Source organism: Protomyctophum parallelum (genome assembly GCF_964188405.1).
Source record: "Protomyctophum parallelum genome assembly, chromosome: 6".
NCBI classification, from domain to species: Eukaryota; Metazoa; Chordata; class Actinopteri; order Myctophiformes; family Myctophidae; genus Protomyctophum; species Protomyctophum parallelum.
Window position 1 is genome coordinate 28,202,243 of NC_139701.1, and position 26,500 is coordinate 28,228,742.

At 44.8% G+C, this 26,500-nt stretch overlaps 2 protein-coding genes across 2 annotated transcripts in view; both read left to right on the plus strand.

The window, feature by feature from the left end:
* Positions 1-26,500, plus strand: part of lrp8 (low density lipoprotein receptor-related protein 8, apolipoprotein e receptor) — a gene marked incomplete at its 5' end in the record, with an annotated part of 196,141 nt that overhangs the window by 85,856 nt on the left and 83,785 nt on the right. Inside the window, one exon of the mRNA XM_083768158.1 lies at positions 9,986-10,108. Coding sequence (XP_083624284.1) covers positions 9,986-10,108 — 123 coding nt within the window. The remainder of the gene's footprint in view (positions 1-9,985; positions 10,109-26,500) is intronic.
* LOC310860942 (activating signal cointegrator 1 complex subunit 2-like) lies at positions 20,031-22,337 on the plus strand (the record flags this gene model as incomplete). Its single annotated transcript, XM_083768159.1, has 1 exon — positions 20,031-22,337. The coding sequence occupies one exon, from the start codon at positions 20,031-20,033 to the stop codon at positions 22,335-22,337; it is 2,307 nt and encodes a 768-aa protein (XP_083624285.1).

Genomic DNA, 26,500 nt, shown 5'->3' on the forward strand with positions numbered 1-26,500 from the left:
AAAAATAGTGCACAGTACAATTCTTAGTTAGTTCATCCGTTTGTACAAATGTGTTGGCTGGCTACATTTGTAGCAACAGTTAAATTAACACTGAGGATTCTACTGTGCTCGAAAGAAAGCGAGGAAAGAAATAAAGAATGAGAACAAGAGAGGTGAGATAAAAAAAAGGGGGAGAGAAAGACAGAAAGCTTGGCTGATACCGTACGTCTCATCTCCAGACAAAACAATTTCAGAACATTATATCTGACATATTTCCGATTCGGCCCTTTCATCTCCCCGTGCCCCTTGTCTGTCGGGTTCCTTTCTTCTGCCTCACATCTGTTCCCCTCTGTCCTTAAGCTCCTTTGTGATGCTGTAATGCCATGCTTATGTGAAGGGGAATGAGGAGGATGGCGGGGACCCAGAACGTGACAGGATTTGGGAGGTCTGGAGCGGTTGCGTGTGGCTCACACAGATAGGATCTAGCCTCGGTCCCAGGCTTACTTATCTGCGAAAAAGAAAAGCCTGGTCACAATGTAAGGCAGAGAAGCTATCGGCGGATGTATCCTCCGGAACATCCGTCAAATGTATTTCCCCCGGATACGATATTTTCCCGACCAATCACAACACTTGTTTCATAAGCGGAGAATGTAAACTGATTTGTAAAGCATCAACGTAATTTCCTTGGGCAATACTTCCGCTAAAATCCTGCAACTTCCGCTGATAGTCTTTTCAGTGTAGGTCTTGCCCAGGGTGGATCAGACTGGGAAGGAAAATGTGGGAGTTTGGCAAGAACCCGGATCCAGGATGACAGTGGGATAACATAACCGCATGCTTTCTCCTCTTCAGTCACATAGACAGAATACTGAGAGCTGAACAGCAGGATTTGCAATTACATAAAAGAATGCTCAGAGCCTGGTGATCAGATCATTTATTGACACTTGAATATGGCAGTCTACATTGCCTTGTTGTGAGTGCATGTTGTAGCACACGCTGTAGCACAGATTGTAGTACAGGCTTTTGAGTCAGAAACTCCCCCCTGTCAGGTGTAAAGGAGCAACTTGGACACTCAGGCATGAAGGAAGCATGAGTTCAAGTCCGTTGCTCTCCCTTTGTCCCCCATATATGGGGACTAGGTTGGTGGAGGGTGTGTAGAGCCCAGGATCACATTAGATGATTGACACAGGGGTGAAAAATGGGTTACAAAATCGTGGGATAAAAAATATATTAAAAAAAAGAAACAGACTCAAAGGTGCTTCTTTCTATTCATCTCCGTCTGAGAAAAGTCAGTAAAGGCTATACAGATTTGCATGAAGGCTTACACAGACGTAGAACAAGGGTGCTCTCTTAAACTTGGTAAGGAGTCACACACACACACACACACACACACACACACACACACACACACACACACACACACACACACACACACATACACATACACACACACACACTATACAACACGCACTCCGCACAGATGCTCAGACAGGAGGCAGATTAACCTTTGTGAAGGATCAGTTTGTGCTCCCACAAAGTGTCCTGTTTTGGTTCAGCATCTTTTGAAATGCCCTCAGTGTGCTGAGATAAATATGACTACCTCCCGTTGTGTTTATTCTCTTCGTCTTTGTTCTTTTTCGTTCAGCATTATTTGTTAAATTAACAGAATGTGTTTAATTATCTAAAGCATGGCTGCTGCCAATGAGGACTTTTAAATAATTTAAAAGTGAAGGCTTATTTTTGTTTTTCCTTTTATCTTTGAGTTGCCAGAATAGAAACTGAATCACTCACTGACTCACTGACACAGTATGGAGTTATTGGAGCTGTATTTGTTCTGTCTGGCTCTCCACAGGCAGCTGGTCTATGGAGCTCTCTCCCATATCAAGTCTTTGTCGTACAAGCAAACATGCATTTTCATGCACACTTTATAGTATACCCATATTATTACTCACATTGCATTATGGAAGTACTGTGAGAGTCATGTGCGTGCGTGCGCGTACACAGAGTGAGTTACCCCGGAGTTGGCTTTTGCAGCCCATTTATTTTAATCAGTGTAATTGGTGTTATTTAATTTAATTTGGTTTCTCCCTCCATCACACACACACACACACACACACACACACACACACACACACACACACACACAGACAGACAGACAGACAGACAGACAGACACGGGGCTTAAAGCAAAAAATAAATGTGATCTCATTAGAAATGACCCCTATGAAATCCTCAGGACTGAAATCCGTCCAGACAGACAGACAGACAGACGATGAGGAGAAGATGGATGCTCTAGTCCTCATCTGAAGATGAGCAGTAGATAGATGGTAGTCCTCCTCACTAAGAGGGTATCAGACTGCCTGGGCAGCGGGATGCTGTGCTTCGTATCAGACTGCCTGGGCAGCGGGATGCTGTGTTGTTGCTGTTGAAATATTCCGGTGGCCTCTCCCCACTTTCTCTCTGTCTTGCTATATGACCAATGGAAAACAGTTTCCTCAACAGGCCTTTGAGTTATTTACGCACGCACGGCACGCATGCACACACACACACACTGACTGATTTCTCACCACTCTCACACAGTTGTGGCTACGCATGCTCTTTGATTAACGACCTCTATCGTTCCACTGACATGCTGCGTTCTTTAGCTCTTTAGGCTTTTACTACAGCATGGAGGGCCATCCGTTTGCTCCATCTCCTCTCTTTGATTCACTTTTTCTGTCTTTTATTTTTTTGTCTACCGTGTTGTCTACTCTAGTCTGTTTGTCTCGCTCTATTTGTACCAACCTCCTTTCACACACGCGTTTGTGGATTCTCTCTTAGACATAAATCTTGGCCCTGGCGGCTGACGTAGCGTTCAGGGCACCTAGGCTGCTAATGCATGTCGTGGGCTTGAATCCTGGTCCAGACGACCTTTGCTGTCAGTCTACTGTATCCTATCAATAAAGGCAGAAAGGAAATCACGCAACAGTCAGTCACACACGCACGCACGCACACACGCGCACATGCAGACACACACAGCTTTTACATTATCCTTGAATGTATTAGTACCAAACAAGATGTATCCATTCATAACTCAGAGTGTACAAATGTAATATATGTATATAGCACCTTTATCCAAGCACTACAATGTGCTTTCACCATATACATACACACCGACAACAGAGGAATCCATGCAAGGCACCAACCTGCTCATCAGGAGCAGAATGGGGAACTGCATGGAGATCGAACCAGGATCCTTCCAATTCCCAAGTGGCCATCTACCTCCTGAGCCACTTCCACTCATTCACATTGTTACAGTAAGACCTGTATTGATCCCGCGAGGGGATTTCAGTTGCCAAAGGCAGCACAGCAGTTGAGATACAGTTACAGGGCAAAAGTACTGTAGATACAGCGAGGTAAAGACATCACACAAAAAGGAAGCACCATCAATAATGAACAAAATATACAAACAGTATACACAACATTTTACACCCTCAACCAAGCTTGCATTATGCAGGACAAAATACATAATGTAAGACACACAGTTTGTCAGATCCTTACCGTCCTTACTGTAATGAGCTGTTTCTTGTTTAGAGCTAATTAGACTATTGAACAAGGTATAATAAATAATTGTCCATCGTGTGCCTCATTATGAACTCACACAGTGTTACATGTTCAATCAGACCTCACATTAACAAAGTGTTACAGGTTCACATGAACACAGTGTTACATGTTCAATCAGACCTCACATTAACAAAGTGTTACAGGTTCACATGAACACAGTGTTACATGTTCAATCAGACCACACATTAACAAAGTGTTACAGGTTCACATGAACACAGTGTTTCAGGTTTTAATATTATTACAGGCCTTATATTAAAATCCATTAAAACCGGTAAAGCATCTGTGTCAGTTAGGATCTTAGCGTTGGCTATTAAAAAAAATAGCAGATATAAGCTCACTGTGAGCTTGTACATCTGCTATTTTTAAGCATTTTTAAGTCTACATTCCCACTGATCCTAGAAGCACCTTCAATACACTTTTAAGACATTTTGATCTCCTGTGAGCACCTGGTTCGCCGGTTGGCCTCTGTTTTTTTTCTCTGCAGAAGTAGGGTATTAATTTATGAAAAAAACATCAAAAGTTAAAATATGGAGATAAGAGGTTGGCATTGTTACAGGTTCAGACCACACAATCACAGTGATTCGGGCTCAGATTCTGCTCTTGCCACTTGTTCAATCAAAGACAACCAGAAATCAATTTGAACGTAAAAATCTGTCTTTCTTTAATGTCATTTAACCCATTCAGGCCTGACGTCGAAATTTTAAAAAATAGTTTCTAAATCATGACAATTTTCTGAAAGATTTGAGGCACATTTTAACTATTTTTCAAAAATAACTAAATTATAACAATGTTTAAAACACCAAAAGGGGTTCCTGCCCAAAATGAGTTAATACATATTTTTTTTGCTTTTACTCACATGTTAGACACCCTGCATACGGATCCGACGTGCACACGCTTATTACTCCTTTTTCTGCTCAAAATGAGCCAAAATCCAGTTTTTGGATGGTTATTATTCTCTGTTCTTTCATCGTGTGGTCGAAAACTCCTCCATTGCATTGTAACATTTTACACTCTCAAGAATTACATTTTTGTTAAACATCTGCATTACTTAATTTACAAGAAGTCTACACAATTAGATAAAATAATTGTTATTTTGATCATAGTTTGCCTGTTATCTCTCTCCTATGGTACCAGCATCAGTGGCTCAAATGCTGAATAAATAATGGACCTTGATATGAAAAAGGTTGAAAACCACACATGACAATGACATACCTACAGATGGGTGCCAGTCATTCCATCCCTTTAATTTAGTAGATGAATGTAGTAGATCTGCAGTGGTTGGAGGTGGTGTTGGTGTTGTAGGACATACTGTAGATAGTTACTGATTGACACATACTGTATAGTACTGCCTGATTCAAGCCCATAAGTGCACTATATCCCCATAGCCATGTTGGGATTCCCTCTCAGTTTACCAGTAGAAATTTGGAGACCCGTAAATTCCAGGCATAAAAGTTATGGATCGCAGCTTTAAGGGAAAAAGCATTTAGCAGTCGTAATAAAAACAGACAGTGTTCCCGTAGCTGTAATAGTAGCAGTGGATAATATATTTCCATACACCCATCCTGTGTGTGTGTGTGTGTGTGTGTGTGCGTGTGCGTGTGCGTGTGCGTGTGCGTGTGCGTGTGTGTGTGCGTGCGTGCATGCGTGCATGCGTGTGCAAGTGTGCGTGTGTGTGCGTGCGTGTGTAACAGAGTGTGGAAATTGAATGACTCCGATAAGTGCACTGACCTTCACCCCTTCTCCGGTCACGCCATGGCATTCGGACTCATGTCGTTGTCTTACGGATGCGGCATGGAATCCTAAGTAGTGTCTACTGTGTGCTTAACGTGTGTGTGCGCACATGGCCTGGGGGAGGGGGGACTGTGTAAACATGGGGAGGTCACCCCAAGTCGATCATGTAATCACAGACGTCCGCCAAGCGTGACATTAGGTAGAATGTCAGCAGTGCAGAGAGAGGTAGGGAAGATTCAGATGCTAGGATAGGTGACAGGACTACAATAGCAGAAGAGACATGCACCTTGGCATGTCATGGAAATCACCTTTGTTGTGGCCCATGGGACACCTTCATACGACTTAGTAGGTACCTCAGGGTTAATGATGTGGAATGGAAATAAGCATCGTTTAACTTTACTTGTTGGTGGTCTATCTATCTATCAGCCTTGCATGAAGGTTGGTACGATCCACATCGATGCCATGGATATTCAGTCAATTGACGCTGCAATTATAATTTGTTTATAACTTACTCTGTAACAAGCTTATCAAACAGGGCTGTCAGTCTGTGTGAATTTTCAGAACAGCGGTGACTGTAGGCGCAAGTGGTAACAGTAAACAGTAGCTCTGTTAATGTGCACAGTATTTTTCAGTTGCCTTAAATTAATGAGAAAGAACAAGCAACTCATTTTATGAACCATGCCAATCAAGAGATAATTTTGTGCATTCGGGTCTATTGTTGCAAGTAGAAAAAATTGCATTCACACTATAAACTTAAGTGTCCCTCGGGGCACAGGTCTCCACCAGGGCAGGTTGTGGCCTCCTGGTGGCCAATGTGAAAAGGGTGGCATTTCTTCTTACGCCTTGGATGGCAATTGGATGATTTGAGGCATTTTGTTCCAAAAATGTGTTTTGCAAAAATCCACCTGTTGGTAGCAGGCCAAAGTGAAAAGGGTGGTATATATTCCTCAGCCTAGTAAGAAAGTCTGTGAAAGATTTCACGTAAATTGCGTGCTGCGTTCATGATTTGAGTTTGACTTTTTTTTCTTCAAAACGGGCCAATCCTGCAAACTTTGAAATCCAATTTTAGCCAATTAGGATGTAATATGAAATATGGATAGATCCGGCTTGAACACATGACTATAGAGATACTGTAGTAATATAAAAAATGTGTTTTACAAAAGCCGGCCTCCTGGTGGCGCTATAACAGGTCGTGCGGGAAAATTTGGGGCAGAGGTACATCGTTGGCATCCAGGGAGTGTTTGTGCAAAATTTGGCATCAACCGAGTTAACGGTGCCGGAGATTAGCTGGTAACAGACACACACACACACACACACACACACACACTCACTCTCACTCTCACTCACTCACACACACGGACTCACACACACACGGACGGAGTGCAAAACATACTCTCTCCCCATGATTGTTAGTATTGAGTATTGTAAGTACTGTGTAACATTTTAAGGTATAGGCTACATTATTATCCCACATCAGTTAATTAAAACTCAGGATTTTACTGTACACAATGAGAAAATGCAAACATCACCACATTTAGTACCATGGTCAGTGAACAACAGGCTGCACAAGATAAAAACCCACTACAGGTCTTCTATCTGTGTACACTGAAAGAGTTGAATCAACACAGAGGATTCTCCTGTGTATGAGTCTTGCAGTATAGTGGGTTAGAGAGGATCGCATCTGTTCCTGTGCTGAGTGGAGCTTTATACAAGCCACTTACCGGTACACACTTAAAAACGTGGGCTGTATACCTGCATGTGAATACGCTTTCTGATTAAAATACATTGCTAGCACTGCTCACTACGCTTTTGCTAGCGAGCCTCAGGAGCCTCGCATGGATATGGATCTGCATGTTGCAAACTACTGTAACAATTTCATGCTTTGGTGTGTGTGTGTGTGTGTGTGTGTGTGTGTGTGTGTGTGTGCGTGTGCGTGTGTGTCTCCCTGCCCCTCAGAGTTGCTGATGTTACCATAAAAGCAGCTCTTCATATTTACATCACAATGCACCAAGATCTGTCATATATGAATGGCATCCATATGGACCAGCCCCAACCACACATCCAGCACACACGTGTGTGTGTGTCTGTGTGTGCCGTGCGTGAGTGCGTGCGCATTTGTCACAATGTGTCTTCAGTGGAAGTCTACACATCTGACATGCTGTCAGTTGCTCTGTTAGGCAATTCATTGTTATTGTTCCCATTGGGCCAATCAGTCATAGCACTCCCTTTTACCACTCATGCTCCAATGTTGCACATACTGTATAAACATCAAGCTAACAAGCTGGTGAGCTGTATCCCAGTTGAGCAGTACGGCGCTGTGTGCCCTGCCTACAGAATTATGGTGTTTATGCTGTTGGGGATTCTATTCCAAATATAGTTAATTTGATATTATTTAATATAAATTATTCATTTTGCCACTGTTGTCCACTGCCACCGCAGTCTAGTGTGCACTGGACTGCTGTGTTCGTTGTTTAATTTTCCTCGATTGGAATACATTTTTGGTAACCATAAAACAGTGCAAGGCTTTGACCTAGCACTCAGCTAAGCTACCTTTAAAGGTATATTCAGTGATTTCACTTAATTCAATTTTTTTTGTTTTGTTGTGATAATCCTCTCTACTATAGAGTGTGCTGACCATATAAGGAGTTCCTCCCTGTCCCCAGTTAACCCCTGGGGGTCAAAAAACCTTAGGTTTCGTTTTTGACTCTCTATCCTGATTGGACGAAAGGCTGGGTCCCACAGCCAAAAACGAAACCTAAGGTTTTTTGAGTGAAATCACTGAATATACCTTTAAATCAAGGATGCACTTGGAGGCATAAAACACATAGTTTTATTATGGAACAGGAACTTACTGTCTCTTAAACACCACCCATTCGCCCCACCCTTTCTGTCACTCTACACACACACACACACACACACACACACACACACACACACACACACACACACACACACACACACACACACACACACACACACACACACACACTCCTTTTGCCATTTGTCAGCCCCCTGGACTGTATATTTCATCACAGTTTGACATGGCATTGCTAACACATTGGCAGAGTGCTTTCTCTTGTTCATTGGCACTCGCTGTCAAGGAGAGGGATATTTTAGCCTCCCTGTGACAAATCCAAGTGCCGCAATGTTTCCCTTGCCTGGAGAATGTGACTGCAGCAGTTGTCCACTAGCCATCCAGAAATCAGGATGGCTATGCATACCTACTACAATCTTGCAAGCCTGCTGCGCGCTCACGTATAAGTCTGTGTTGTTGTATTGTGTGTCCGAGTGAGACACATGATTATGATGATAATCCAAGTGCGTCTGTGGTGTTGTTGCTTGTTTTGTCCGTGCTGGGTACCTTTCCCTTGTTCCATACAGAAATTGCCTCTTTCACACGTTCAAGCTGCTTGTAGAAAAGGCCCACTGTGATTGGTCAGTAGTCACAGGTTGAAGACAGAGGTAACGTCAGTAATGTATCGCGGCCACAAAGCACAGGCGTAAACGGCCCTTCCGCATACTGCGCATACGGTCCATGACTTGGCCACAGCGCATACGGTCCATGACTTGGCCACAGTGCATACGGTCCATGACTTGGCCACAGTGCATACGGTCCATGACTTTGCCACAGCGCATACGGTCCATGACTTGGCCACAGCGCATACGGTCCATGACTTGGCCACAGCGCATGCGGTCCATGACTTGGCCACAGCGCATACGGTCCATGACTTGGCCACAGCGCATGCGGTCCATGACTTGGCCACAGCGCATACGGTCCATGACTTGGCCACAGCGCATGCGGTCCATGACTTGGCCACAGCGCATACGGTCCATGACTTGGCCACAGCGCATGCGGTCCATGACTTGGCCACAGCGCATACGGTCCATGACTTGGCCACAGCGCATACGGTCCATGACTTGGCCACAGCGCATACGGTCCATGACTTGGCCACAGCGCATACGGTCCATGACTTGGCCACAGCGCATACGGTCCATGACTTGGCCACAGCGCATACGGTCCATGACTTGGCCACAGCGCATACGGTCCATGACTTGGCCACAGCGCATACGGTCCATGACTTTGCCACAGCGCATACGGTCCATGACTTGGCCACAGCGCATACGGTCCATGACTTGGCCACAGCGCTTGCGGTCCATGACTCGGCCACCTGAACTGGCGCTGTATGCTCTATGGGCACAAATGTGGGGGCGTGGAATTCTCCCCAAATGTCTGTGCTTAGCCACCACTATACTGCCAAAGCACTCCAGTATAGTGAATGGAACAGCAAAGCCTAGAATATTATTTGTCTCAATTAATATTTTATTTGACTCTATTAGACTATAATTACAGTAGACACATGGATGGGACGCATTTCGACGGGGTGCCAGGATTGAGCCTCAAAAGTAGGGGCATCACCAGTTTTTAAGATTAGTGACTAATGACTATAAATGGAACCAGATTAGAAGATTGGAACCACATTTTGTTTAATAATACACACTGGTACATCAAAGTCTTTCATGAAAGTGGTACAAACCCAACCAGCTTTTGAGCTATGAGATTTAAAACCTGGCTTGTTCATACGTAACTTCCTTTGAGTTTGAATGATGATAGAAGGATAATAATAATCAGATCTCTCTCTTTTTCTTTCTGTCCCTCTCTCACTTTCTCCGAGCAGCAAAGAAAACATGTGCCACCACAGACTTTGCCTGTAAGAACGGACAGTGTGTTCCTGCGAGATGGCGCTGTGATGGAGAGCCAGAGTGTGCCGACGGATCCGACGAGGCAGAGGCAACCTGCAGTAAGTCACTGATCAACACATTTGTCAGACAGAAAGTCTTCCATACACAATGCCTGCTTGCACACGCACGCACGCACGCACGCACGCACGCACGCACGCACAGACACACACACACAGATTGAACCACTGTGTGTCAGACAGGCATGAAAATGGCTGTGTGTGTCTCTCTCTCTTCTCTCCTCTTCCTTTCTCTCATACATACACATTACACATACACAGCACACACACGCACGCACAAACATGCACACGCATGCACAAACACGCACACACACACACACACACACAGACACACACACACACACACAGTCAGATTGAACCACTGTGTGTCAGACAGGAATGAAAGTGGTTGTGTGTGTGTCTCTCTCTCTTCTCTCCTCTTCCTTTCTCTCATACATTACTCATACGCACGCACACACGCACACACACACACGCACACACACAGCCTGCCCCCTGACTTCAAGGTCATTGGTCTCAGTGATTCATATCTTTCTGCAATCCTGCTCTTTCCTGTACGTTGCCTCAGAAAATTGCTTTCAGCTACTGTTTTGCTCATAGCCTGATTAGAGTCTGAACCGTCATAGGTTGGAGCAAGGCCACAGAACGAACAGTAGCAGAGGAGATGGGCTTTTCTTCTACAGTAACTCAATATTTGCAAAGGTCCCACGTACAGTAAGAAAGAGGCAACAAGAAAGTGTTAACGAAACCTAAAACACATCCTTCCAAATGTCACATATTATGAACAGATAAAAGACTAACCTGAAAGTGTACAAATGTACAGACCTGATGAAGACCTGCATGGTGGAAATGTAGTCCCTTTACTCTGTGTCCTATCCTCACTAAAGTGTTCTCCTGGGAGCTACAGCTGTGACACAGCACAGTGTGCAGACTTTGCTTCTTTTGCACTGTAAGTATTTTTGTCCAGCACCTGTCCAATTGAAAGATTTTGGACGTGAGTGCTACACCTTCGACTTCAAGTGTACAAATGTGTCCAAATGGACCCGCAAGGATCCACATTTGGTTGACATTTGTACACGCTCAGAGTAAATTGTACTACTGGATTACTGGATCTTTACAGTATATCATTTCATCCTACAGAGGCATGTCATCCCTTCAGGCTTAAAGTTTTGTGGGAAGTGGAGTCATTTCACAGCAGGACAGTGATCTGAAACGTACTGTACATCAAAGCTTTGCCAGGATGTCCAAGGAACAGCAAAGAGCAGCAAACAGCAAAGAGTCAGGAGGAGTGTGGACCCCTGACTGGTTTCCCTTGCACTCACCACCCCTCAACCCAACTGAACATCTATGGGAATATTTGAAAAGAAAAATATATCAAAAACATCACAGGACAGACTCTCTGGGCTCCATTTTTGTCTCATCTTTCTAAAGCCACTATTTGGGGATTTAGGAGTGGGGAAAGGGTGTTCCCCCACTACAGTTGGTATTTTGGTTACCTGTCTAAATCCCTTAAACACCTCCGTTACCCGATACATTATGCATAGGTGTATAATGTAACCCCCCCCCCCCCCCCTCGTGCCGTTCTTTTTATTTTCTCCACGCGCACAGAGCCAAGAACACTCGTCTTTTCATTGAGTCACAACTCGCTCAAATCCTCAAAGTTCTATGTAAACTACGAAATTAGGGCTTTCATTTGGTATATAGATCGTGCGTGTATAGGCCGACTATACGGAACGGTATGAAGCGAAAAGGAAAGTTCGGTCAATAAACCCCATTACTATTTCAATGAACTTATTTTTATGTCAACATGAAATAAATCACAACAAGACCAGAATGATGCATGTTGTTAAATGCATGCCTCACCCAATTCTGCACTACCCGTTGTCAGAGTCCCATATATAGAGTTTCGTGTCAGGCCTGCTCTATTCACAGTTCGCACGCACGCACGCACGCACGCACGCACGCGCACACACACACACACACACACACACACACACACACACACACACACACACACACACACACACACACACACACACACACACACACACACACACACACACACACACACACACACACACACACATTATTATTATTATTATATATTTTGGACAGGGGAAACCGCTGAAGCAGTGTAGCCAGACATTACTGATACATGATTGCAGTAGATGAAAAGCATGAAGAATAGAAGCGATAAATGGGGTGTTGGGTGTTTTGAAGGGGAAGTTAATAAATTGCTTTTGGGATAGTTGAAGAAAGGTTAATCAGTAAGCTCTGTAGAGGCTGTATACGAATATGAAATGTGAGGTTTTGAAATCTTAAAATGGCTTGCCTTAATTGGAGAAAGTAGGGTTTCATGTAATGGCCAAAAAAAGCTTACTTAATGATGTTAACAAAGAAGAGGTTTGGTTGAGGTTAAATGACTAGCATAAGTGAGAATGGGAAGAGCAGAGGTTTCCAGGGGAGATTTAGGACTTTAGGTAAGTCTTGGGTGAAGTTTGTGAAATATTAAATGCCTTTGGGAGAGAGGAATGTTTTTTAATGTGAAACTGATTTACTCAAGGTGAAGTGAAGTTTGGAAACATTTTATGTTATCCTTTTCTTTCTCTTGAAGACAGATCTGTTCTCTGTTCATCTTGTGTGAAGTTGGCACTTGGCAGTTGCCCTTGGGTGACACAGTGGTAAAAGTACCCACATGGAGGTTGTGTGTTCAAATCCACCGTGGTGCATCAGGCTCTGCCTGGCATCTATTACGAACACAATTGGCCTGTGTTTGGGGAAGGGGAAGCCGAGAGCGACATACCAAAGCCTAATTTGTAAATTGTAACCACACCCCACTTCTGTGGCCAACGCTGAAGTGCCTCTCACCTACAACAACTGAACAACAACGCTGAAGTGCCTCTCACCTACAACAACTGAACAACAACGCTGAAGTGCCTCTCACCTACAACAACTGAACAACAACGCTGAAGTGCCTCTCACCTACAACAACTGAACAACAACGCTGAAGTGCCTCTCACCTACAACAACTGAACAACAACGCTGAAGTGCCTCTCACCTACAACAACTGAACAACAACGCTGAAGTGCCTCTCACCTACAACAACTGAACAACAACGCTGAAGTGCCTCTCACCTACAACAACTGAACAACAACGCTGAAGTGCCTCTCACCTACAACAACTGAACAACAACGCTGAAGTGCCTCTCACCTACAACAACTGAACAACAACGCTGAAGTGCCTCTCACCTACAACAACTGAACAACAACGCTGAAGTGCCTCTCACCTACAACAACTGAACAACAACGCTGAAGTGCCTCTCACCTACAACAACTACAGACAATTTTTTTGGCCGCAAGGTAGGCACACCGTCTCAAGCGATCTTAACCGCAGATAGGCACAGAATCGTAAATGTTTGGGGTGAGCTTTTGCCCCAACTGTCACTCAAAGTGGCTAATGGCCAATTACAGTGCATCCTTTTTTAAGGCAAGGTTGCAGTGGTCAAGGACACTAGAGTATGATTCTAATGTGTGTCTTTTGATGTGGGCATAAACCCGTGTGAACATGGGCATGGGAGAAAATTCTACAGTGAAGGCAAACGCGTGCGTGCGCGTGTGGTAGAAATACTTGACGATGGTGATTCTCTTTACTCACACAACATTGCACTTTCCACTCAAGTGTAAATATTGGTCATTTGTAGATGATTTTCAAAGTAATGATCAAATAGGCCTTTGAAGGGGATAGAAGTATTAGGGATGATTAGGACAGGACAAGAACATTTCTCTGCTTGTGGGTGGATTTCTAAGTATACATAGTCCATTATTTTTATTTTTATTAAATATCATTTTTCCCCCTCCCATGTGGGGTCCTTGTTCATGTCAGCATATACATTTGTTAATACATACGTCTTAAGGCACCCCTCATTTACCTCCCGTCCACCCACTATGCCCACCCACTCTTCCCCAATGCAGAGACAATCCTGGAAAAGGGGAAAATTACAAAAAAAAAAAAAAAAGTAAATAGTCCATTATTTTTGTGCGGGTGTGTTCTAAGGTTGGGCGATATGCCAATTTTTTTCAACCGCCCATCGTCTGACAAATATTCGCAGATTAACGATGTATTCGTGTCATAAAAGTAAAGTGAGAACAGCTCACTGCAGGTCGCAAAAAAGACAGATCTACAAGCTCTCAAGGCGCTGCGTCCTGCCTGTTTTTGCAGCTCCGTTCGCTAGGCGTTGAGAGCTTGTAGATCAGTCTGTTTCTGCAGCGCAGCTGCGCAGCCAGGGTAACTTGCTCCCTTGCCTCCCCTCACCGGTCAGTCGGAGGCTCGGAGCGGAGCCCACAAGCTGCTGCGGCCTGGCTGCTGCTGATCTACAAGCTCTCAAGGCATCGCGTCCTGCCTGTTTTTGCAGTGCCGTTCGCTACGCGTTGAGAGCTTGTAGATCTGTCTATTTTTGCAGCGCTGGTGTCGGTGTTCGTTCACGTTGTCAATAAAAATAACTTAGATTACAGGCGGATATGAAGTTCAATCAGTGGGTTGCAGCACCAGTAGGGGCTACACGCTAAGCTAATGCTAAGCTAAGCGCTATTATGATCCCCGAGCCTATACACAAACACTAGTAGACCGTTTTTTTATTTTCCACCCCGACTTCACGGGTGAGGCATTGGGATTGGGTCATTGGGATGAGACACGAGACAGCAGTGTGCATTCTGTTGTGACTGTATATTATTAAACTGCATGGGTCTGGACTCCGGAGCTTAAACAACATGTAGGCTACAGCCTTCCTCAGCTCCCAGGCTCCCAGCCTTTACTTTGGCTGGCGGCTGCCGTAAGTGCCGTGCCCCGGTGCCCGATGCTGCTGAGTGCGGGGACTGTGGGAGCATACATTATAACGGAGGAGGTGATTTCCACCCGGCCGCTGTTACTACTTTGCTGGGCCAAATTGATTCACATGTTGCTCACACTTTACAGGTTAATTGGGCTAAATCGTCCCGAGAAATCGCCTAATAAAAATATTCGGCGATTGGATTCGTATATTCGCGATTGACGATGTATTCGTATCGTCACCCAACCCTAGTGTGTTCATCCGTGTCAGTGTGTGCTACATTGTTTAGTATTCATCACAAGGTGAATCATGTTCCATCAGATTACAGGACTTCTGGTTAAATCTCATTATCTTTAATCAAGGTCAGCTGCTGTGAGCACTTTGCTAAGGCATATGCGGATTACGGCCAGGCTACACCAGGCTTTTCAAAGTGTGTATGCGTGTGTATGTACGTGAGCCCCCCATATGCACAGACGCACGTTTAGATCCAGTCCTATTTTAAAGCCAATTGGATATCCAATTGGATATCTTTCTAAATGCTCTGTACACAAGCGACATACGTAACAGCACACACACGTAACAGCCGGGCTACATGGTGTAGCCCGGCTGTTACGTGTGTTTGTGTGTGTGTGTGTGTGTAATTGCAAATGTGTATCAGATAATCCTGGCCATACAACTATTGCAACTATTACTTTTTAGTCTTTTCTCTGTATTACCACTGCTCAATCCATTCTGTCTCTCTCTTTCTCCCCCTTAAATTTATTTTCTCTTATTTCCTTCATTCTCTCTTCCATCTGTTTGCTTCCATTACCTTCTCTCATCAGCTTGTCTCCCTCAGTCCCCTCTCTCCGCCGAGGACTGTGCCCTGCCTTGCTGATCTCAGTTCAGTTTGAGTAAGGCCTCCCTCAGTCCCCTCTCTCCACCGAGGACTGTGCCCTGCCTTGCTGATCTCAGTTCAGTTTGAGTAAGGCAGTTGATTGAATTGATTTCCCAGGGCGGGAATCAATAGGCTGATCCCAGAGACCCCTGGTTGACTGCTGATTAACTATGGTCCTCTGACACCTCTGTCAAGGCACACACACACACACACACACACACAAACAGAGCACCTCGTCAAGATCTGCCTGTAATTACACATTTGAAAATGAAACTGGGTCTGGAGGGGATTCTGGAAAAAGCACTCAATTCAACGTATTGGAGTATTGTGTGTGTGTGGCTGGTCAGTGGGTGCCCCCGACAGCTACAATTTTATTTTACCGACGGCACGGGTGGGCGGCCTCTGCCTCTGGGCCCCAATGCTGTTGCGTTGTCTGCGTATAGCGCTAATACCGCCCCTGTGTTTGTGACTGTGCGTGCATGTATCAATGCACACAGCACAGCAGCTGTCATCTACTGTATATCACACTGCGTAGGAATGTTGTCCCTCAACAGTATCCTTGGATATCACTGTATTAGTACTAATGGCACTTTCATCAACCACATGAACCTTAGCGTCTCTATACTGGGCATCTCATAATAGGCGAACATTCAGTGTGATGCGTTGTGAGCTTGTAGATCGGTCATTTTTTCCAAATGATTTGGTGTAGTCTGTATAGAAGCAAAAAAGGAGGGGCCTAATCACAGGCCCCTGGGGGACCACGGCACAGTGCGCTTAGCCTCCCAGAATGATCCCAGGCTTTGGGGTGGAACGAGGCCCTCCAAGAGATACAAGTCAGTGAGCATACTCTCTTTATAGTTATGACCTCCGATCAAAGGCTTGGTTTCGTGGAGTGGAGTGAGATTGTAGGGCCGACAAGTGCAATTATAGTAAAAAAGCAAGCGGTTATGCACTCCTAAAACCAAAGCCTTATTGGAAATATAAATCACAGAGATCATTCATCCCAGGTGTCCTTTGACTACTTCCAGTTTTACTTGCTGCAGACTGCACTGTGTAAGCATTAAACCCGCCGTAGAATTTTTATTCAAACCACTTGGGCATATTTTTCTTGAGAGAAACTGTTACACCAAATCATCACATCACTGCTTCACAGTTTGACTCCCCCCTCCCTGCTCATTCTTTATCAGAAATTAGCGGTTCCCCCTGCTCCTGTGAAGTGCGGTTTGCGCAAATGCTGAGACAATAACCTGCCTATTATAACGTGGCGGTGGGAGGTTGTGCTGGTTAATTATTTTGGAATATGGGGGGAAAGGCTCCGGTGAGTTGCGTGTGTCGGACGGCTTCAATTTCATGCTCCAGTCATTGGCAGTGGCTGGAGTAATTTCCCATGTGGCCTCTCTCTGTCTCTCTCTCACTGTAGGCTACAATGTCTTGAGCTAAAGACACAAACACACTGAACGTGTGTGTGTGTGTGTGTGTGTGTGTGTGTGTGTGTGTGTGTGTGTGTGTGTACATGGTGTGCTGTAAAGACATTTAAGTAACATGCTCCATCCATACATTTACCCAGTAAGTGTACTGTAAATGGAACCCCTAACCCTGGCCTTACTGGCCTACCAGCATGTGCACTTAAGCCTCTCCAGCTGATCCAAAATGCCGCAGCTCGCTTGGTCTTCAACCAGCCAAAATTCTCACATGTCTCCCCCCTGCTCCGCTCCCTCCACTGGCTCCCGGTCGCTGCCCGCACAGAATACAAAACTCTGATGCTGGCATTCAAAGCAACCAAAGGTATGGCTCCCCCATATCTTGCAAGTATGATCGAACCCTACAAACCCTCTCGCGCACTCAGATCAGCCAACGCAGGGAAGCTGGAAGTACCCTCACTAAAAACGCCGGGACAACGCTCCACACTAGAGGGCAGCACGGGTCCATAAAATTGGACCCGGTCCGAAACGGACCCGGTGATATCAGAACCGAACCGATCCGGATCCGAGAACATTCTAATTGGCCGCACCCGGCCCGGAACCGGACCCGAAAGTTTTGGATCCGGTCCGAAACGGAGCCGAGAAGTTTTGACCAAAACGGCGCTGATCCGATCCGAGATCCGGACCCATAGTGTGTTCTCTGCAATATTATATGCTTTAACATGACATGAGACTGCTCTCTATGAGCAACGTGCACCCGCCGCCTCTCCAGACAGCGCCAAGGAGGAGGAGGGTTGCAAACTTGCATAGGCTATAGTGCATTTTTGCGCACCGACATTCTTACCAGAGCTGTTGACAATCACAACAAAACTGTCCCACATTTTTCCTCCGAGGTGGAAAGCCTGGTGATGCGAGGTTAGTCCCACATTGCTTGTTGCTTTGCGTTTCACCTCGCTCGCTGAAGGGGGCCGCCATGATTGCATTAATATAGCCATGTGTGTGACTGTGTGTGTGTGTGTGTGTGTGTGTGTGTGCAAGCGAAAGAGAGAGAGAGAGCGCTCTCGCTCATGTCGAGGTGCATGACGAGACCCAGCCCTCATTGACTCTGTTCAACAGACAATATGGACTTTAGAATGTAATAATTACAACGCACGCATGTCTATTTTTGAAACCTATTTTTAAAGTTGAAGGGTTTAATTTATAAATCTCGGATCCTCCCGGTTATTTCGGGTATTCTGCATTTCAGATACCCGAAACGAGATCCGCAGCTTTGAAATGGAACCGACCCGCTCCCCGACGGCACGTCAATATTTTGCACCCGACCCGGCTCGGTTCTCGGGTCGGATCTCGGGTATTCGGGTGCGGGTGGACCCGTGCTGCCCTCTACTCCACACGTCCCAAACTCTTCTCCCTTCTGGCTCCAAAACTGTGGAATGCACTTCCCATTGCAGTCAGAACTGCAGCATCACTCCCAATCTTCCGCCGTAGTCTGAAAACCCACCTTTTCAGACTCCATCATGGCCCATAGCACTTACCCTACCCCCTTAGATAGCATTTCTGTAGACTTAGATAGCATTTGATACAGACTTATAGCATATTATGTAGACAGCACTATAATTGCATTGTATGTAGTCATAGCACGTCATAGTACATATGTATAGCATAGTAGTATAGATGTATAGTTTATATGTATAGCTTCATTATATAGATATTCCACTGTTACTTTCTTAGCTTACGCATGTTTCTTGATAAATGTTTTTATGTGATGTATTCCCATGCTTTTTTGTTCTTGCTTAATGTAAGTCGCTCTGGATTAAGAGCGTCTGCTAAATGCCTAAATTGTAAATTGCAGCGTTAGTTAGTACGTCGATTGAGTTAGAAACCTGTCTGTCTGTGTACAAAGCTTATACTGTAGCTGAAATCTATTTGCTGACAGTTGTATTTGTTTGACTATGATTCACACAGTTATATTTGGTCCTCTCAGCCATTCCATTACTAATTATATATCACAAAGACAACTAATAGATCCATAACACATAGTGTAGTTAGTAGATCATCACTCCGGATGTCATGTCTTTACATTAATATGCTCATGCCCTGAATTGAGGTTTCTATAGCAGCGTGTTGTGATCTGGAGAAGGGTAACTTAATGTTGAAATATTTTACAGTATTTTTTATATTTTAAGTCATACTGTGTAACATCTACTTTAGAAGTCCTTTTGAACGCCTTTGGCAGCTCTGTTGTATGTTAGAACTGCTATTCCCAGAATTCTATTGAGAACGAATGCTGCAGGGTCCTAGCACCGAGATTAGTGTCAGGGGCAGACACTCCCCACTAATAGAGAAGTTGTAAAATAATAATAATAATCACACTTGTGTGAAGTGAGGGGCACTCTTATGATCATAAATCATCATACAAATCATCAAATCATCACATTCAGGGCTTATCTATCTATAAATGCACTAATTAGCTATAATTGATCAAACCTGATCACCCCTAGATCTCCATAGAGCTAGCCTGTTCTGACATCACAATGATGTTCTGATATCTGCATAGACTCCATTTGGTCATGCCTGACAAATATCTCCATATATGGGCATAAAAGAGACACAGGTTGAAGGTACACATTCTGACGAATTTTTAAATTCTATACAGGAAGTGGATGGAGAGGCAGCTGGGGCTGAAACTCTGCCCAAATATTGAGATGACTGACATCATAATAGTGACATCATAATAGTGATGATGGCACATCATCGCTAAACTCCTGAAAAGTGAGTCTTCATCAAATTATGCTGAAAAGATAACAAATAATCAATAATAACAACATTTACAAAGAATTATCTATGATATGTGTCAGGGTGGCATTGGATGAGCAGCATGTGACAGAGCATGGTGGCTCACTGGGAAAGGAGAGGACCCTGCCAGCTCTGCACCCTGAAAGGAAGGAGGAGCGCTACTTCATGCCCTACAGGCCTCCACCAGACAATACCTCGGCCGCCCACGAGGAGGAGTTTCTCGAACATGCCAAGTTCATCATTGAGGATCTGGAGTGGCTGCTAGCACTGCCCCATGACAAATTCTGGTGTCAGGTGGTGTTTGACAAGTCTCTGCAGAAATGTCTGGACTCTTACCTGCATCATTCTCCCAGAGGCTTCGACCCCAACTCAAGGATCTCCTCCTCGGCTGTCGTTGATACACAGCGCTGCCTCCACCGGGCCATCTTCATGACCTTCCTCAGGATGGCTACACACAAGGAGTCCAAGGAGAACTTTCTAACTCCGGCTGTGTTCGGAGAGATCATCTACAAGAACTTCCTGTTTGACATTCCCCAGATCCTCGACCTGTGTGTTCTCTATGGGAAGGGAAACGCCCAGCTACTGCAAAAGATGATAAAGAACATCTTTACCCAGCAGCCCTGTTACTATGGTGACTTGGATGAGATGGCACCCTCTCTGTTACAGATATTTGATGCCATCTTAGATAAGTGTGGTCTCCAGTGTGAAGGAGCCACAGCCATGGAGCCATTGAAGTTGACTGTAAACAGACACCCCACTATAATGACCATGAGTCAGCAGGACCTGAAGGACCTGGTATTATACCTGTGTGACTCAACCACCACCATCCATGCCTTCCTGGACATCTTCCCTGCTGCATGCTCCACCTTCCACTCCCACGGTTTGCTCAGCAGACTAGCCTTGTTCTATGAGACCGCCATACCAGAGTTTGAGAAGGCAGTAATGAAAAGGAACTTTGACGATAACAGTCTTCAGACGGACTTGTGGAAGAGGGTGTCCCACTCTGGCCGCAGGATGGTGTTGATAGCACACTTGCTGCTGCAACACACTTGCCTTCAGCCCATCCTGGAGGGGGGAGAAAACATCCAAACATGTGCAGAGGAACTCTTAAAACATTTAACATCTTTTCTACCTGAGAAAAGGTTCTTGTCAGACTACAATGACCAATTTCCCATCACAGATGACATCAGCCTTCTACAGCAGGCTTTTCCTCTCATTGATGAGATCAGGACGTCCTACCTACTCCAAGGAGTGCAGAGTGCTTGTGACAGTATGAGCCAGAGGAGACCTCAGAGGAAGATTCAGCCCAATACCCCCACAGCTGCGCAAGGGGCAGTGAGTGAGGACGGTGCCTGCGGGTGTATGGAGCCACCGCCAGTGGTCAGAGAAGCAGGGGAGGGCGGGGAGTGTCCCTGGGGAGCAGTGGCCACACTGGACATCCCCCACGAGGGGAGAAATGGTGCAGCATGTCCATTAAGTGCTGTGGAACTGGAGTCTCTGCTTTCAGGTATCAGGGACCTGCTGCCTGACCTAGGAGAGGGTTTCTTGCTGGCCTGCCTCAAGGAGTACAACTATAACACTGAGCTGGTCATCAACAACATCTTGGAAGGAAACCTGTCACCTGGCTTGGACAAACTGAACCGCGCCATGCCCAGTCCAGTGAAGGAGGAGCTTCCAGCTGTCCTCAGGGACAGGTCCAATGTGTTTGACGACGATGAGTTTGACGTATTCCACAGAGACCAAGTGGACATTTCCCGCATCTGGAAGGGCAGAAGGAAAGGGCTGAGCACTCGAGACATGCTGAACAACAAGCAACACATAGAAGAGCAGAGGTCTCGCTACAAGGCCTACGAGACGGTGGTAGATGAGGTCATCATCGAACCCGGGCATTCGCTAGCTCATTACGGCCCGGACATCTATGATGACGACTACGACGACACCTACGACATCAACCAAGTTGGGGCCACTGACCGGGACATAGACAGCCTCCTGAAAATAAGGCCATTCACCGTCCCACAGGTACTACGAACAAGAGGCAAAGCAATTCTGGACAATGAGGAGGATGAAGAGGACGAGGCTGAGGAGAGCAATGCCGTGACTGGGGACCAGTTTATTAAGGACCCAGCCCTCCTGCGGAAGATAGCTGAGGCTAAAAGAGCTGCCTCGCAGCAGAAGAAGAGGGGATACAAGCCAGTGTCTGTCAGCAACGGGGCAGGCAAGCCCAAGGGCCAGGGGCAGACCCAGGAGACCCTACTGGATCGACGGAAGAAGGAGTCCAGTAAGAGCCAAGGTGCCAACCACAACCGTCGCACCATAGCAGACCGCAAGAAGAAACAGGGCATGATCCCCTCATGACTTCCGCTCATATGACTGAGCATGACAAAACTGTATGCCCACTAGTGCAGGAAATAAGAGGGACCCAACAACATGAGTAAAGAGAAGAGTCAAGACAGAGCTCCATGTCTCCAAGTACTCTGATGCTATGTATGTATTGCTGATCTTCAACTGATGTTCATGCGATCAGAGAGTTCCACCAACACAACCCAGCCAGTGGTACTGATAACAAACAGTGGAGTGAGAATGTAGGTCTGACTAGTGCAAGTAGAGCAAAAAAGCAATCAGATTCCTAAAATCAAAGCCGAATTGAAAATATAAATTACAGAAATCCCAGGTGTCCTTTGACTTTTAACACATTCCCTGCTGTTGATGGAGATCTACGTCAAGTCTAATCCATGACAGAGATCTCTGTCGTGATCTTTTCAGTGGTTTATGATAGATCGCTCTTCAGCAACGTATGAATGGTTCTAGGTTGCCAAGCAACGGATACAACCGGAAATGAATTGGAAGTGAAAATGTTGCCTTCCGTTTATCTCCACGTTATCAGATTTAGAAAAATGCATTCATGTCTATTTTCCCAGATTGCGTTTTTGGTCAAAACAAGCTTTACTCAACGGCCTATAACTGATGATCATATTTACAAAATGTATTTTCTGTGAGAAATAAAAGACGACCGACCGCCCGTCACAACACACAGCATTTTCTTACATCCGTTTTAAGTCTCAGTTTTTCACTGAAAAACACTGGCAGGTTTGGAAGAAATAATGAATTAATACCTACTGTAGCCGTGAATGTGTTAATCCCAGTATTTTTATTCAAAACACTTCTGCATATTTATCTTGACAAACTGTTACACCAAATCATCACGTCACTGCTTTACAGTTTTACTCAGCTGTTCTTCTTTGAATTAAGGAAGGAGGATTCAGGTTGTTGTTGAGGATTAATAGTTTTGAAAACCATGTGGAAAGTATTCAACATTAAATGTAGGTTGAGTAAATCAACCATTATTAATTTGTTGGGTAAAGTTTTAACTAAGTATATTGATTTGATGCATAAAAATATAAAGAAGTTGAAAAGGTGTGAAAATCAAGACATGACATCTTACGTTGTCATTTAGTGCCCTAAACAAAGTCCATACAGTGGAGTGTCATAACCCCTCCACCTCCCCCCAACAACACCACGTCTGATCGACGGTGCCGGAAAATGCTCCTTCTGGGCTCGGCTGGCAAACGGTTTACGTCACACATGCTCTAAACAAACATTAAATATCCCATAGACAAGGCCCGGACGGTTAGCTCAACCGTCTGGGCACCTAGGCCGCTGAGCCAGCCTGACAGCGTGCTGCAGGTTCGACTCCCGATCCCGAAGGCCTTTGCCGCGTGTCTTCCCCCCATCTCTCTCCCCATTTCCTGTCAGACTACTTTCACACTGCGTGAAAAGAAGAGTTAACGGGCAATTACGGGAGCTGTATTTTGCCCGTAAACCTCAAGTTTAGTAATATTCAGGTGTGAGTTTGATGGAAAGATTAACGGGAGTTTCCTGTAATACACATCCGTATTCCAAGCTTTTTGTGCAGTGTCAACCTATCAAAAAGCCAAAAAAAAATCTTAAAAAAAATAATATATATTCCATAATAATAATAATAATAAAACTTTATTTGTATAGCACCTTTCATGACATCAAATGCAGCTCAAAGTGCTTTACAGAACAATGGAGAATAAAAGAAAAGCAAGGCAACGACATTAAAAAACAAGCAGTAATGCAATACAGTGAGGACATGAATAACAAAAAAATATAAGATCACTTAAAGGCAATGTTGTAGAAGTGGGTCTTGAGCTGAGCTTTAAAAATGTCTACAGAGGCTGCCTGACGAAGGTACAGAGGGAGCTTGTTCCATGCCGATGGCCTGTAGAAGCAAAAAGCTGCTTCCCCGTATTTTTTAGTTGCCATTTTTTTAGGCAAACCATAGACATAGCTCCTATATGACCTTACGTATTCTAACTTACTGTAGTCTCAGAGTTGTCACATTCACCAGCCACTGAAAGATGATTTTTATTCAGTGCTCCCACCATTAAAATCCACATGCAATGACTTCTGGGATAGTGGTCGACCTGCCGATGTACTGTAAGCATGCATAATTTGTTAATGTTCCCATTATGACGACAGACATGCTCTAAATTTTATTTCAGCTGGCCTTTAATATTTTATATTATTACACTATTAGTGTTTAAATTAAATATTGGTGGAGCAGATCTGCTGGGTACAAGATTTACGAAATATATAAATACAACGTATAATTCTTTTGAAAGCTGTATTTTGAGCTGAGACCTGAGAGAGTGAAAAAAGTCATTGTTTAAATGAAGCCCGCGATATAGTTCATATAGGGGCACGTTAGTCTGATTGCCTTAGCTGTAATCAGCTGTCAGCTGATTGTATTGATTAATACAATATGAACTATATTGCGGGCTTCATTTAAACAATTTGACTTGCCTAGCTACAGTATTCCTCATTCACATCTTAGCTGACCGTTGTTACGTCAGTAACGTCAAACATCCATACTCCAATAGGGCTGCACGATATGGACAAAAATTCATATCACGATATATATGGCAGATATCTCGATATCGATACGATATAATTCATATCACGATATATATGGCAAATATCTCCATATCGATACGATACGATATATCGTGCAGCCCTAGTGTGTGTGTGTGTGTGTGTGCGTGTTCGTGTGTGCAGGACAGAGGGACAAACGGAGTGATGGTTTATTTTCCGAGGGGCACAGGCTAAAACAGAGGGCTGGCTTTAGAAGTGGACGATATATCCAGGGCTGCACACAACTTTTTTGGTCTAGTACTCAGAGGAGCACCTGGAGGAGTTGCTTGGTGCTCCTAAAATGCGGCGACCCGTCTCGCCGGATGGATAAAAGAGGGATGAATAACTTATAGCAAAACAATATTTATTTGATGAGTGGGGAGTCAATGGAGGGTATTGCAACTCTAGATTTAGCCCTAGAATGGCTCTTGTTGATTCATCCCATTATTAAAAATATATAAATTTGCTAAAATTAAGTTAACAACTTAATACTTCCTAAGGATAATATGAGCATCAAAGCAATATTTAGATTTTTTATTATTTTGTATTTAAATAACCAATCTACTAGCTCACAACGTGTTGCGACACGTTGTGAGCTTGCAGATCAGCTATTTTTTTAACATGCGACACATCGTACGGCGAAGCATACATCAGGCTTCCCTAGTTCCCTTTTGTTTTTAGCTGAGGCGACGTACGTAGTCAGACAGTCAGACACACATGGCTCCTCGGTGCAAAAATAAACAGTGTACACTACCCGACTTTACGATAATAATAAGGCACAGTATGTCGAGACACGGTGTTCATGTTGGGCAGCAGCAGTGCCAGTCCGCAATGCTTTAAACTCTTCCCACTCCACTATGTCGGAACTAAAACCTTAGTACCCGTAAAAAGTCGGTGGCCGGTGCCTAGGCTGTGAGAGACGCTAATATGGTTTCTGCCTCGGATTCGGTTTCTGAGACGGCATCGCACACGAGCAACCATGCTGCTCCAACAGCCGGAAAACAAACACAAGCACAGCGGCAAATGGGAAGAGTGCAAAGCATCCAAAGCATGCCCTTCTACACCGGGGACTACAGTAGTTTGCTATCTGAAACGGAGAAGACGAAACTATTTGTGTCAGGTTTTCCTGTCAACCGCCCTCCGTCTCCTCCCAGGCTCCCAGCAGAAAGCATGGAATCCTCCCCCTTTTGAGTAAGGACGCGCTGTGATTGGCCAGTAGCCACTTTGAGTGGCAGTCGGTGGAAAATGCTCTCGCCACAGAATTTACTAGTATTCTGGCCATAATAATCATTCTAGGCGGCCCCGGCTGTTGGTACGCAGAAGCGCTTCCCGGCGCTTGATTGACAGCGCATTTAGAATTTTGACGACACATGCGCGGTGGCACACCACTTATGTGCAGCCCTGGATATATCGATATGTCGACGATATATCTATATTGCGATACCGTTGCCTTTTTGCGATACTTATATTGTGCATGTTCATACCTCGATAACGATACGATAACGATATATTGTGCAGCCTTGAGTCCAATCTGATCTCACGCTCTTATCAAAGCGGTTCCTTAAATACGGCTCTCAGCTTCA